This window comes from Mercenaria mercenaria, chromosome 4 (genome assembly GCF_021730395.1).
Source record: "Mercenaria mercenaria strain notata chromosome 4, MADL_Memer_1, whole genome shotgun sequence".
Taxonomy (NCBI): Eukaryota; Metazoa; Mollusca; class Bivalvia; order Venerida; family Veneridae; genus Mercenaria; species Mercenaria mercenaria.
The window spans coordinates 92,114,728-92,127,897 of record NC_069364.1 but is presented as its reverse complement, the minus strand read 5'-3'; the positions used below and the strand labels follow the sequence as shown (position 1 = coordinate 92,127,897).

The 13,170-nt window shown below is 36.8% G+C and overlaps 1 protein-coding gene across 1 annotated transcript in view; it reads right to left on the bottom strand.

Annotated features, from left to right (window-relative positions):
- Positions 1–8,789, bottom strand: part of LOC123552442 (uncharacterized) — a 30,708-nt gene extending 21,919 nt beyond the window's left edge. Inside the window, exons 1-9 of the mRNA XM_053542331.1 lie at positions 8,429–8,789; positions 6,729–6,969; positions 5,946–6,049; positions 5,518–5,672; positions 5,137–5,305; positions 3,968–4,183; positions 2,008–2,234; positions 1,076–1,257; positions 408–559 (exon numbers count right to left, since the gene is read on the bottom strand). Of these exons, the coding sequence (XP_053398306.1) occupies positions 408–559; positions 1,076–1,257; positions 2,008–2,234; positions 3,968–4,183; positions 5,137–5,305; positions 5,518–5,672; positions 5,946–6,049; positions 6,729–6,969; positions 8,429–8,571 (1,589 nt within the window). The 5' untranslated portion in view covers positions 8,572–8,789. The remainder of the gene's footprint in view (positions 1–407; positions 560–1,075; positions 1,258–2,007; positions 2,235–3,967; positions 4,184–5,136; positions 5,306–5,517; positions 5,673–5,945; positions 6,050–6,728; positions 6,970–8,428) is intronic.
- Positions 8,790–13,170: the final 4,381 nt, after the last annotated feature.

Below are 13,170 nucleotides of genomic sequence, written 5' to 3'. Positions count from 1 at the left end.
TCGAGTGGTTAAGGTCGCTGACTTCAAATCACTTGCCCCTCACCAATGTGGGTTCGGGCCTCATTCGGGGCGTTGAATTCTTCATGTAAGGAAGCCATCCAGCTGGCTTACGGAAGGTCGGTGGTTCTAACCAGGTCCCCGTCCGTGATGAAATAATGCACGGAGTGGCACCTAGGGTCTTCCTCCACCATCAAAGCTGGAAAGTCGCCATATGGCATGCATTGTTTCGGTGCGACGTTAAACCCAAAACAAGAACGTACTAGAAATTTTAAACTAGATGTCATCTATAGTTAAGAAAAAGTACAGTTGGTGTGAATTCCTAAACAGAAAAACTGAATTCCTAAATAGGAAATCCAAAAGAAATGGGCGATACGTAATAAATCATGAAAAGAGTTTGCTAAACATACTTTCCGAAGTGTTCAGCGTCTTTGATGGATTCTGGGAGTTCTTTATGCAGTGTTTCTGGAAGGATCAATGCCAAAACACCGGCTGCTATACTCGCAGCACCAAATATAACCAATGGCAGGGCACGTCCAAAGTCACCAGATACGACTTTATTCTACCGTTTACAAAAACAAAACAAAACACATTCATCCAAAGAAAACAATCACCATTCAGTAGACATGCAGTTTTTGTAAATGTGTAATGATATGGAAATGGACAGAATAAAACATATTTATAATCATTTGACACTCATATATTACAAGCAGATTTGTGGTTTAATGGTAGCACGCTGGACAACGAAACAAGAGGTCGTGAGTTCGATCCCCCGCTTCTCCAACTAAACTAACTAGCATTATTTCAAATAGATGTCCCGTGTATAGGTGCTTTACATCCAGTGTGCAAAAAGCAGGAACAGCTAGAAATGAAGCACCTACTGTATCTTGCACTACCACCCAAAACCATGCATGTGATGACAATTCTGGATAAGTCACCTACATCGATAACCGCTTGCGGCTTCAGAAAAGATGAGATACGCACGCCTATCATGACTGGATCAGCTGAGAAATGAAAATAATTATACTCGAAATGAAAAACAAAAGAAAGCAGACAATCAAATATGAATAATTCATACCATATCAGCAATATATGGTGCCAGTATACCGCCAATACGTGCACAACACGAGCTTGCTCCCATCCCAGCGTTCCTTACCACAGTAGGGTAGAGTTCGGCAGAAAATACATAGATAACTGCGAAGGCTCCAGCCGCCCCGAGCTTCCCGATCATAGCGAGAGTTACAGTTACAGCATGTAAGCCTGTTTTATGAAATATTCTTATTTTGCAATTGGAAATATAATCCACTGATGAAATAATATATAGTACAAGTGTAATCAGTATTGCTCCTTGTCTACGCCTTCACTTTAAATGTCACAGACCTGTCCGAGACTAAAGTTGGTAACGTAACAATTTGGTCCGCTGATCTATTGACGATTTTCTCGAAATTCAACTAGTACTTGGTGTATCTTAAGCGATGACGCCAGGGCATTATCAATATAAAATACCCATACAAATGATTCAAATGTTTACACAATAGAAGATGTGTTGATGCAATACTCTGCTGAAACATTTACCGATTTCTTCATAAAATATCAAACACGAATGTTATTCAGAACGAGATTTCCGATTTTGCTGCATCGTCCTTTATTTGTAAAACATTTTCTTCGAAAAAACGTCTTATTGGGACTTCGAATCACCTGACCCATAGCACTGTGGCTTAGGATGCCCGTTTGGTATGTAGCATATTTATGTGAGGAAACCATTCAGTTGGCTTAAGGATTTCTGTGGTTTTACCAGGCTGCCTGCATGTGCCTGAAGCAATTCTTGGAGGTGCATTCGGGCTCTTCCTTCACATCAAACATGTATAATTTCGTCATATGACCTGATTAGACTTGCGTCGGTGTGTCTTTTAAAAACCAAACAAATTTAAAGTACCCGATAAAAATTATCTGCAAAGTATATACTGTCATGCCGTATTACACTTAAGAACATAGATGTTTGATACTCACTGTCCCCACCGTATATTGTTGTAAACACCGTACTCACACAAGCCACGCCACCAAATACCATCGTCAAAAAATGAAGCCACTTTCTACCTATTCTATCCAGTAATAGTATACATAGAGTGTAGGCTGGAAATTCTACTAGTCCAGAAATGGTAAAATTTAGGTAAAAATTCCCACCAAGGTTGCCAGTGTTCAGTGATAGACCATAATACACCATGCTTACTACCGCCCTTAAATGAAAAGAGGCGTGTCAATATTATATAAAAGGAAAAGTTAAAATGCGGTATACATTTTTAATAGCCAGGGGTAACATAATTATTATACTGAACCTATAAATAGGTAAGTCACCCGTTAAAGATATTCTCAGTGAGTGTTGTAACCACAGGCAATCGGCGTGTGACTTTGACCCCTTATGAATGATGGACCCCACCCTGTTCTCTACCACCCAGATCCCCAACATAATAACAGAAAAACACATTTCCAAAAAAAAAAATGCTATATATAAAAATAATAAAGGTATGGTACTTTCCAATTTCCGTCAATAACGATGCATCCAGCGTTGGGAAATTTCTCTCAAAACATCAGCTGCCATGTTTATACGGCGACCCGGAACTGGTTTTTACTACGCAGCCTTTTTGCGATTGGTCGATTCTGGAGGTGTGTTCTCCACGTGAGCTGGTATAAACATGGCAGCTGATGTTTTGAGAGAAATACAGCGTTGGGAAATTGACTCGATGCATCGTTATTGACGGAAACTGGACGAAGTAATTATAGGTAAGCGACTAATTATTTATGTTTCTAAAGGCTGGCCACGATTGTGCTTGGAAATAACGAAGGGAATAGGTGGCTGCCATTGACTTGTCTATTGGCCCGAGAAATATACGGGTTAGGTCACATCGTGTACGAGATGTTATTTGTCAAAGAATAGCGTCTCGCTGCATCAAAATGATGCAGCCTTGAGACCAAAGTGCATGTTTACCGTTAAGATTTATGCTTTATGCGTTGATTAAGACCAGATTTTCAAAAATCGACCGAAAATTGTGTACGCAGTGAGATCGTTACTGAGGCCATTCCATTTTTTCCTTAATGTTTGGCCGTAAAGTACCATACCTTTATTTTTTATATATAGCATTTTTTTTTCGGAAATGTGTTTTTCTGCTATTATGTTGGGGATCTGGGTTGTAGAGAACAGGGTGGGGGTCCATCATTCATAAGGGGTCAAAGTCACACGCCGATTGCCTGTGGTTGTAACAAAAAATCATTTCTCTGTGAGATAATCAATAATAATTTATTCTGTGAGGGTTTTGTCAGCCAATGTTACTATTCGTAGCCACTTTAGAGCGCTACAATGATTAGTAGTTTTTACACTGAAATGATTATGAAAATTTAGTCTGTGAAAGGTCTCCAAGAGTCAACATTGGTGATATATAATGGCGTTTTGAAGTTATCCCTACTACAAACTAATCGTTTGTATTGAGTAGGAAAACCGGACCGGAGTTGATGAACCATCGTCGTAACGAACCATCATCGTGGTAACAGGCAAAGCTTTTAAAAGTTTAAACTTCCTTGTTAGGACACATTTGCACATAAGGTTAAGAAGGTAGAGCTTTAGGTGTGATTATAAAGGTCGTATGTTCATTACATGTATGAATGGTTAAATATTAAACACAGAGCTGCTTTAGATGCAGTTTTAAGGTAAAGGTCACGGAACAGAACCTAGCTTTTGGCATTATGTATTACTCATACTTGATTATTGTTCCGACTTTTAATGATTTATGAGGTATTTGTTACCAGTCGAAGAGAGGCATAGAATATTGTACATATTCATGTTAGGTATCCATAATAGTACAAGTGCTGTATACGTTACAATTAAAAACTCTGTTCATTAATGAAAGACGGGAGCGATCTGTGAGACTAAGGCCTGCAACGTACATAGAAGCTATGAAATTACTCAAATTATTACCAGTTGAAAAATATTACTAGTGTCCGTACTGCCATAACCTTTGTACTAAATAGATGCCAAAGTTTCCCCTTTGGAGCATTCAGATCTATTGAGTTTTCGTCGAAAATCTTCTCGGGTAGGGAGGCTTTATTGACTCTAGCCGCCTTCCGCATGACTTTCTCCGCCTCTTCAAATCTTCCCTGGGATAACAACCATCTTGGGGATTCAGGTATTAGCCTAAAGTAGGAAAATGTTTCAAGTTGAATTAAAGTACGAAGAGTTATTTATGAAAAACAAACACATCGTGAATGCTAGAGATATTTTAAATAAACTTGTATGTACAAACATATTTAGCGTATTCCAAACTTCTTTACAAATAACACATACTTTATTTGACAAAATATTGTATTTCTGATTATTTTGACCCCGGTGTCGAAGACCCGCGGGCATACAGTGTTTGAAATGTCCATCCGTTTGTTCGTAACACTTTCTTGTGTACTCATCTTCTACACTTTTTTCATCCAGTTAATGAAACTTGGTGTAAATCGTCAATATGAAGTTGGCATGCTAGTATTATTTGGACAGTTATATCCAATTATTAATTTTTGAGTTCTGTCCAGGTTTTGGACATACTCATATTGCAACTACATTATGTACCTTGTGTACTCAACTCAAGAGGCTACAATGTAAATGAAACTTGGTCTACAACATCAATCTGAAGTGTACATGCGCGTATAACCGTATGCCTGATATTTTTCTTGAGTTATGCCCCTTTCTTAACTATATCTGTACCTTGTATACAGTTTCCATCCAAATTTTTTGAAACCTGTTATACATGATCAAAACGAAGTACATGTAGACATGTGTAGTTTTTTAGGGTTTTCAGTTCTAATTATTTTTGCATGAGTTATGCCCACTTTTTGGACTTAACAATATTACAGCTACATATTAATCTTGTGTACATAACTCCTCCTACAGTTTCTGACTATTTTAAAAGACAGTCGGTATACATAATGAATATGAAATAGACAATCGTATATTGTTGGCTGTTATGTCTGACATTTTAGAGTTTAGCCCTTTTGGATAATATGCTATTATTCTAACAAGCATTTTCAGGGGACATTTGTTATACAATGTTAACATCATTATTGTTTTAAAATAAGATATAAATAAAGTGTTTCAACCATTACCAAAAATATGTAAGGTACAAAACGTTTGGGAATGCTACGGCCATCTCGATGTATTTCCAGTCACGTAATAGGTAAGCCACGCCCGCAAGTATCAATAAACCAATAGCGAAGAAGTATTCGACCACTATGCCCGCCCACATTCTTTTTGAAGGACCAACAAGTTCCATTCCTATATAATATTTATTATTATCTTTATTACTCAGTCTGTAGAAAAGATTATGAACATGCCAAACATGTCAACGATTACAAATATGCGTTTAAACAAAATTAATAAATGCAAGTGTCAAAAAAGCAGATCTGTTTTGTCTTGTGTCAATCTAACCTTGGATGTTTTTCATTAAACAGACAAATAGTAAATATTATGTTACTATAAATATCTACCAATGACAAATCCTGTCATGAAAACTCCAGCATTCGCAGCACCAATCAAAAATCTCAGAACGACAAACACGACGTAGGTCTCCGCCCATGCTAAACCTATACTTGCTCCAATATTCAGGGAGAATGAGATTAATAAAGTCTTCTTTCGACCAATTCTAGAAAGAAAATTATTGCTGTCATTTATTTGTTTATTCAGATTTCTTTTGTAGTTTTATTTTATTTTTCTCTTAATCATACTGCGACATTTTAGCTACAAACGCATGTACATACTAAACTGAAATATTTTGATGCGTTTGCTTGTCTCTGTCGCCAATAAAATTGTTCTTAATTAAGATTATAAGGTTAAGTAAACTGAATCTTTAAAAAAATATGCACAAATATGTATTGCATATATTATACGTATGGATGTACACGAATCTCTTACTTACACATCTGATACGATACCAAACACAAAGGCACCAACCAAAACGCCAGCGAAAAACAACATCTTCGCAATGGAGGGTAGATTATCATCGCTACAGATAAGATTTTGCTGAAACAGTTTTTTAATCATTATAACACGACAAAAACGCGGTAAACTCTTTGATATCTATATATTGCAAAAACTAGAATTTATCAGGAAGACGTTTCGCTCGTGGGAAGGGTGGGGGCGGGGGGAGGGGGAGCTCCGTGGCCGAGTGGTTATGGTCGCTGACTTTTGCCCCTCACCGATGCGGGTTCGAGGCATCGCTTCTGGTGTATAATTCTTGTGAGAAAGCCACCAAACTGGTTTACGTTAGGTCGTTGGCTCTACCGGGTGCCTGACCATGCCTGAAAAATTGCTTCGGCTCGGTTAGCACAATAGGTATATTACAATACTACCAGGAATGATAACGGGGGTTCGGTTTTCGGACTAGCTATATTTCCGGTGTCATGTGGCCCTCACCTCAATGAATTTCAGGAACCAAGTGCGGATCCAGATGTTGGCGCAACTGGCGCGCGCCCCTCTAAAGTCCGACGAACATACATTTTGATAGCCTAAGGTTGAGATATCAATTATCAAACAAATGATTTTCGACTCGATTTGCTGGTAATAATATTCATAACTGATAAGATGAAGGAACTGGCCGGCAGTCGAATTTAAAAGCTATCAACTGAATCTTTTTTGTATATTTAAAATGATGACATTGTGTCAAATATCTAGGGCCCATTTTTTCTTTTTCTTTTCCTACCTGTGACGTGAATGTAGAATCGAAGTCCGTTTTGTCATATACCCATTTGGAACATGAAACTTCCGTCGCATTGATCGGTTTGTTGTTGCCATCATACGTGCTAGAGTCAGTTATATATACGTGACATTCGTGATACAGAAACTTTTTGTCTGTAGGTGGTGGAATAGTTTTGTTGATTAACATCTGATGGTAGTCACCCTGTACCGAGTACGTGTCATTATCATATCCCGGTATTGCACACCTGTGATACGAGATCCATGTTAATTAAAGCTTTGATTATAAACAGTTCTGTTGTAATAAGCTGGATTACAACCAGTCATATATATGCAAATATACTTTATAAGTACATATTCAACTGCATTTGTTACTGGCATTAATGTATTTAACAACGGTTTTTATTTTGTACATGTTTACATCGTGTATATCGTGTACGCCGGACGACATTCACAGCCGTTCAAAGTTGTTCAAAGATGCAATGCACACAGAGTATGCTTTTTTCTATCAGTGTAATCCAAAAGTTGCAAGTGGGCATTAGACGTTAAATTGACATGGTGCCTTTCTAAGACTTTGACTAAACACGGTATCCGCTATCCATTTCCAAGGCGAATTGTTAGTGAATGAAACTGATGCATGACGCTTATTTAAGCAAGACTTGTCCGCGGCGATAAAATCTTTCAGTTTTACAATAATTATTAAAGTCTAAGCGTCAGCCTAGGTATTTACATATTTGGAGCAAGCTAATGATATCACAGTTCTAATATTTACTTATTGTTACAAGGTTAAGTTAAGCCGAAAAAATAGATAAAACATATATAAAGATTCAATTACAGTTCTGCCCTTTGAATTCGCAACTTGGACTGATGGACCATAACAGGTAAAACATGCATGGCACGGTGAATAATATATTTTTATACTTGTGATCCTTTTAGCTACATAAAATAGCTTACCGTTTTGGTCTCCCATATCTTTCTACTTACTTTTCTATGTGACCCGTTACTACTAAATTAGAAAATACCCCAGTTCATTACAGCAGTGTACTAGCTATTTAAACACGTTTGTAGTTGTTGTTTTTTTTTTGTGTTTTTTTTTTTTTTTTTTTTTTTTTTTTTTTTTTTTTGGTTTTTGTTAATGTTGTTTTTTATTGGGGAGGGAGTGGGGGGTTGTGTTTGTTTTTCAATTGTCAAGATACTGGAAATCCATCTGGCAGAATTCCTTCTTTCTGACTTTCAAGATTTTTTTAAAAAGTATCATCTAGCAATCTATATATATATAGTAGTGTACTAGTCATCACGCGGCGCTATCTGAGTATTTTGGGCGAAACAACGCGCCAATCTTTCAAGGTGACGACAATCTTTATCACAGTCAATACTTGGACTTCTTTAACCAATTGTTTGCACCCAGCCTTAGGACGCAGTTTCAATGAGCTGATATTTTAAAAACAGAGATACGAGAGAATACATGTATACCAATCACAACTGTATCGTTGTATACATGTTGGAGTATAAACGACAAAAACTTTCCGCTTAGATACAGAGGTCAAACTAAATTATAAAATGAAGAGGTACTTTATATAGTGTTCGCTACATCCGCATAATTTTTTTCATCTGTATATCACTATCATGGCATGCAGTTCTGCACCAATTTACAAGGACCCGACATTTAACCAGAATGCTATGACCATCAAAATCGGAACAATTTACCTGTGATTAGGAACGCCAAGAACAAACACAGAAATGACCATAAATATTCCAGAATTTATAGCAGGCAGGCACAACAAGAAATAAATCCGCTTCTGGTAAGCTCCGAACTCGCCTATCTCCGTCAATACGTTATCGAACTTCATGATGTCAGACAATTACGTTAAAATACAAGTTATTTTTCATTCAGATAAACAAAATCTATAGAAGGACATTTTCACTGTTCTGGTCTCTACAATGAATTTTCGCGATTGTTCGCATTAAATACTGAGAAACAAAAATGCCAAAGACTTGTAGTACAAAATAGAACCTATAACAAGATGTAACTACTCTCACGGTTAAGCCTTACTGCTAATCTGGTGGATTAATATGCAAACACTATAAGATAAATATGGGTTATCTTAGTTGCCTTACATGGTTAAACGGTAACACACTGTTGTACACCCTTTAGAAACTTCGCTTGTAAACTACTCACCAAAATAATGTAAACATAATAATTTTGTTGGGTTATACGCCATACCGACACAATTTTAGGTCATACAGATCAGCTCACGCGGAAAACCCATTCTACTCGATACTCGGAGGATGGCCAAAACGAGTACTAATGCTTCAACTCGAAGTTTCTTCGAGTCAGCCATTTTCCGTCAAGGAATTACGCTATCTTACTCCGAGGATTTATGCGAAGTCACTCGAAGGAAATCCTTGGAGTGACTCGAGATGAAATCCAATTAGCGGAATACACACTGTATTTGTTTTTTTTAGTTTCCGAGTCTCTTGACGGAATTCTTTCGAGTGACTCCGAGACCAATTAATAATTACCTGTATAAATTTATTTGGATCTTCGAGTAACTTCGATGACAGATTTTAGATTGTATCTTTTATTTTACATTAAAAATAAACAGATTTCTCTGTTCACTAATTTTTTATGACTCCTTTAACAGATACGGCAGTAATTTCTTTCTCCTTTTTATAATTTTTATGTATATCGATTTTACAGGATTTGATGTCAGAGGAAGACCTCATGATCCCTCATGACTAATTTCAGCTCCGACCTTCTGTAAGCCAGATGGGCGGCTTGCTCATATGAAAGAATTATTCATTTCAAGAGGGGTTCGAAACCACAACTGTAATGGTCAAATTTATATAATTTAATACAAACTATATACATGTGGAGTAAGCAGACCAATAATGAAATAGTTTTCTACCCTTCCGGTTCGTGCGTTTCTCGTCTTCTAATCAAGTGCAAATCTTTTCTTCCCCTATTTGAACGATACCGCATTCGTCTTGGATCACCGAGAAGCATTGTAGAGTAGTTTACATCAGTGGACATTTGACACTGTTAGCCTCATACCTGTTGTAGATAGAAACGCAACTATTCTGTGTGCAGGACTACGTAAATCTGATACGGATTTAGTTGTATTGTATGTAGATATCTTATTAACACTATTGACAGTTAGATGGAGTGTATTAATCAGTACTAGATACTGTCAGAAAAGTCTCGTACAACTTTTATTTAACCCTTAGCATGCTGGATACGGTTGATTCTGCCTTTGCGGCCAGATGGACAAGTTCATTATAGAAATTAAGCAGGGTAAGTGTTAAAGACGGTATAAAACAATAAACATTAGCGAAGTTTTGCCATTGACCGACATTCCTTATTTCGATATCTTATCAGAAATGATTATATTAGGTATAATTTTGACACATAGTTGAATATCCATGTACTATTCATTCTCGTAAGAAATGATAATGGTCAAGAAGTTTACAATTGGGTATGAGAGGTATGTGTGTGGAAGGCCTCCGGGCATACATTAAACAGCCACATATTCCATAAACAAAAGGAAATCACTAAACCGCAATTTATATATTATTTTTACAGTTTTGTTTCCTCCTTTTTTCACATTCTTTGAATTGATTTGTTGTACAAAGTCACGCCAAAACGCATATGCTCCAGGGGTAACGCTCGGCTAAACGCACGCATCTCATTCTACGATCTGACGTATGTGAACAGTTATAGTCGATCGAGTGTTGTGTCATTTGGAATGTTCCGCCTTTATATGACGTCATAGCGAGGTGAGTTCATTGTAACAACTTGTTTGATCATGTATAATCATATACCACTTAAAACAGTTTAACAAGACAATGAGCTGTTCCGTTCAGGTCTAATATGTAAATAACCCGCTCTCTTTATTCTGTTCTATTTAGATAAAACATTCTTTAGCGATTGGCAATACTTTCTTGTGCTCAAAAAGAGTAAAATATGGCAAATGCATGTGCATATTTGTAAAATGGATCAAAAATGATGAAAATCAGATGCTAGTTATCTGAATGTATATGATAACTGCATCTTGGCATTATGGATATTCAAAATAAACTTTATTTTCGCTATCTGTTTGACAGGATGGTTGAAGTACATAAAACTATCACTTTCAGTTATTTGATTAGTGGAACTATTTAACTTATGATGCGTTTTTTTTTTTTTTTTTTGCATTTTTTATAAGAGGCCGAGCTAAGGCAATCGCAGTCTGTGTAAAATGCATAGACATTATTTATTAGTTCTCTTCAGTCGCAGTTATACTTGGGACTCTACGAAGTCATACTTTACGAATTTCTGCCGACCTGACTGTGGGATGTTCGTTTCTAATTTTCTGCAAGATGTACACTTTGTAAGGCGGTTATGAGCACACAAAAGCTCGTGTTTGTTTTTGTGAGAAGGATTTTCTAAATGGAAAAAAAGCCGAAATGGATTCGAAACGCTTTCATTTACATACCATCCGAGATAGCGAACGCCTTAACCAGACAAGATATCAATTATATTTTTATCAAAAATGTACGTTACACTAACTACCCAGTTATATCACACCTAGGGATGTCAGTCACAGTGAGGATTTCTTAGAATCTGCGGTAACAGATATGTGAGCAAAATGTCACGGATTTCAGGACGAGTTATGTGTTCTTCGTCATCGAAAATGAAAGACGGCTAGCATTTCACAATTTTGATGGTCAGCAGGCCGTTCACGGTTTTCAGTTAACGTTGTGGAGAGTTAATACTCGAACATGTTTCATAACATTATTTTACCGAATCCTGTTGCTATTATTTTAACCGTCATCTATTTACAACTTCTAAATAGTTTGGATTCCAGTGGTGCAGTTTCCATAGCTTGATTGAATGTGAGAATAATATAAGGCATTATGGGGTATTTTCTGTTCTCGCAAATATTTTACATCTAGACAGTCAAAATTAATAGATTCTGTTTTTGAATTAAAATTCATAGTAACTTAATCTGTTACCATACAAGCAGCTTTCAAACTGCCCATAAATCGGATGAACTTTGTATGAAAATAGGATCGTCTACCACACCAAAATTCTCCCATCTTGAGTAAAACGCATGGCTAATCGTTATCTACTTACTAGCCAATTTTTACAACGTCCCAAAACAACTGGCTTACTAATTGTGGGTGATCTATTTCAAAATATCTTTCCAAACACAAGTTTAAAATAGGTAGCCATTCTTGTTTATGTTTAATTTTCGGTTGTTTCATAGCTAAACTCATTATGCGAGGCATTGGTGATGCAAATAGTTGTTGAGACACTCTTGTTTCTGTCATTTTTATTTTCTATTTTCATTATGTAAGTCTGGACTTTCCAATGTCTGTAATAAACGTTAGCCGAATCCACCTTTAAATTATATTCTTTGCTGATAACTGTAGGAGCGCAGAACTGACATTTGTTTCCTGCGTTTTTATATTTATTTTGGGATGGGGTCAGAGTCCACACAATTATGAAAATGTGCGGTAAAGCATCCAATCTGGGATTGTTTTATTACAGATCCTACTTACACTGTATTAGTTAGTTTGATGACGTTAAACCTATCAATAAACTGCATTTCAGACCTGCATGTTCATGTTAACTTTTGACCTATTTCAAGTTTATTGGGTGTTTCAGGTCCGGAATATTATATTAGACTAATTGCCATTAGAATTGTGGTCTAGTTTCAGCTCAGACTTGAACAGAAACGCCCAGTGGTGGTTTCACAGTTATGTCTGATTGCATCTACAAATCACCAGTGATAATAATTGCTTGTGGTTATTTACTCATAATATGTATGGTACCTGTGTATACGTTTAACTTTGCTCCATACAACTTGAAATTATTCATGATACTGTACTACCAATACTACACATATTAAGTTTTAATAGACACATTCTCTTCTCAGAGACAATTCTAGCAAGTCTGAAATATAGAGGAATATGACAATTTTATCAAACTGTTCCATTGTTTCATGCTCCGTAGGGTAGTGTATAGAATTTGTTTTTGATAATAGGTGACGGCACCATTACCCAGGGGTTTTTTACCTCTATATGCAGCCCGTCTGGGCGTACCATGTAAGGCTTTAAGCATTTGTTTCTTAGGTGGCAGGGGAGCGGTTTCGTAGTTTGGCCCCTGTCGATTTTCTGTATAAACAGGACAGGGTAGATATAAAGGCATATCTATCTTACTGGTTATTTATCATTATTAATTCTTTAATATATCTGGGGAATGTGAAACGGTTATTGATTCTACATGACGGGTGTTTTAAAATTCCTAGCTCCGTACTTCCGGTTGAGGCTAAAACATAAATATCAGAACAAAAAGTCGGCCAGACGGGCGGCTGTCATCCATCCACTTTTTTTCAAGTGAAAATTAGGGAAATAAAGTGGTGGTTGGGAGACACATTCCACACCACCTGGGTATGCATCTATGT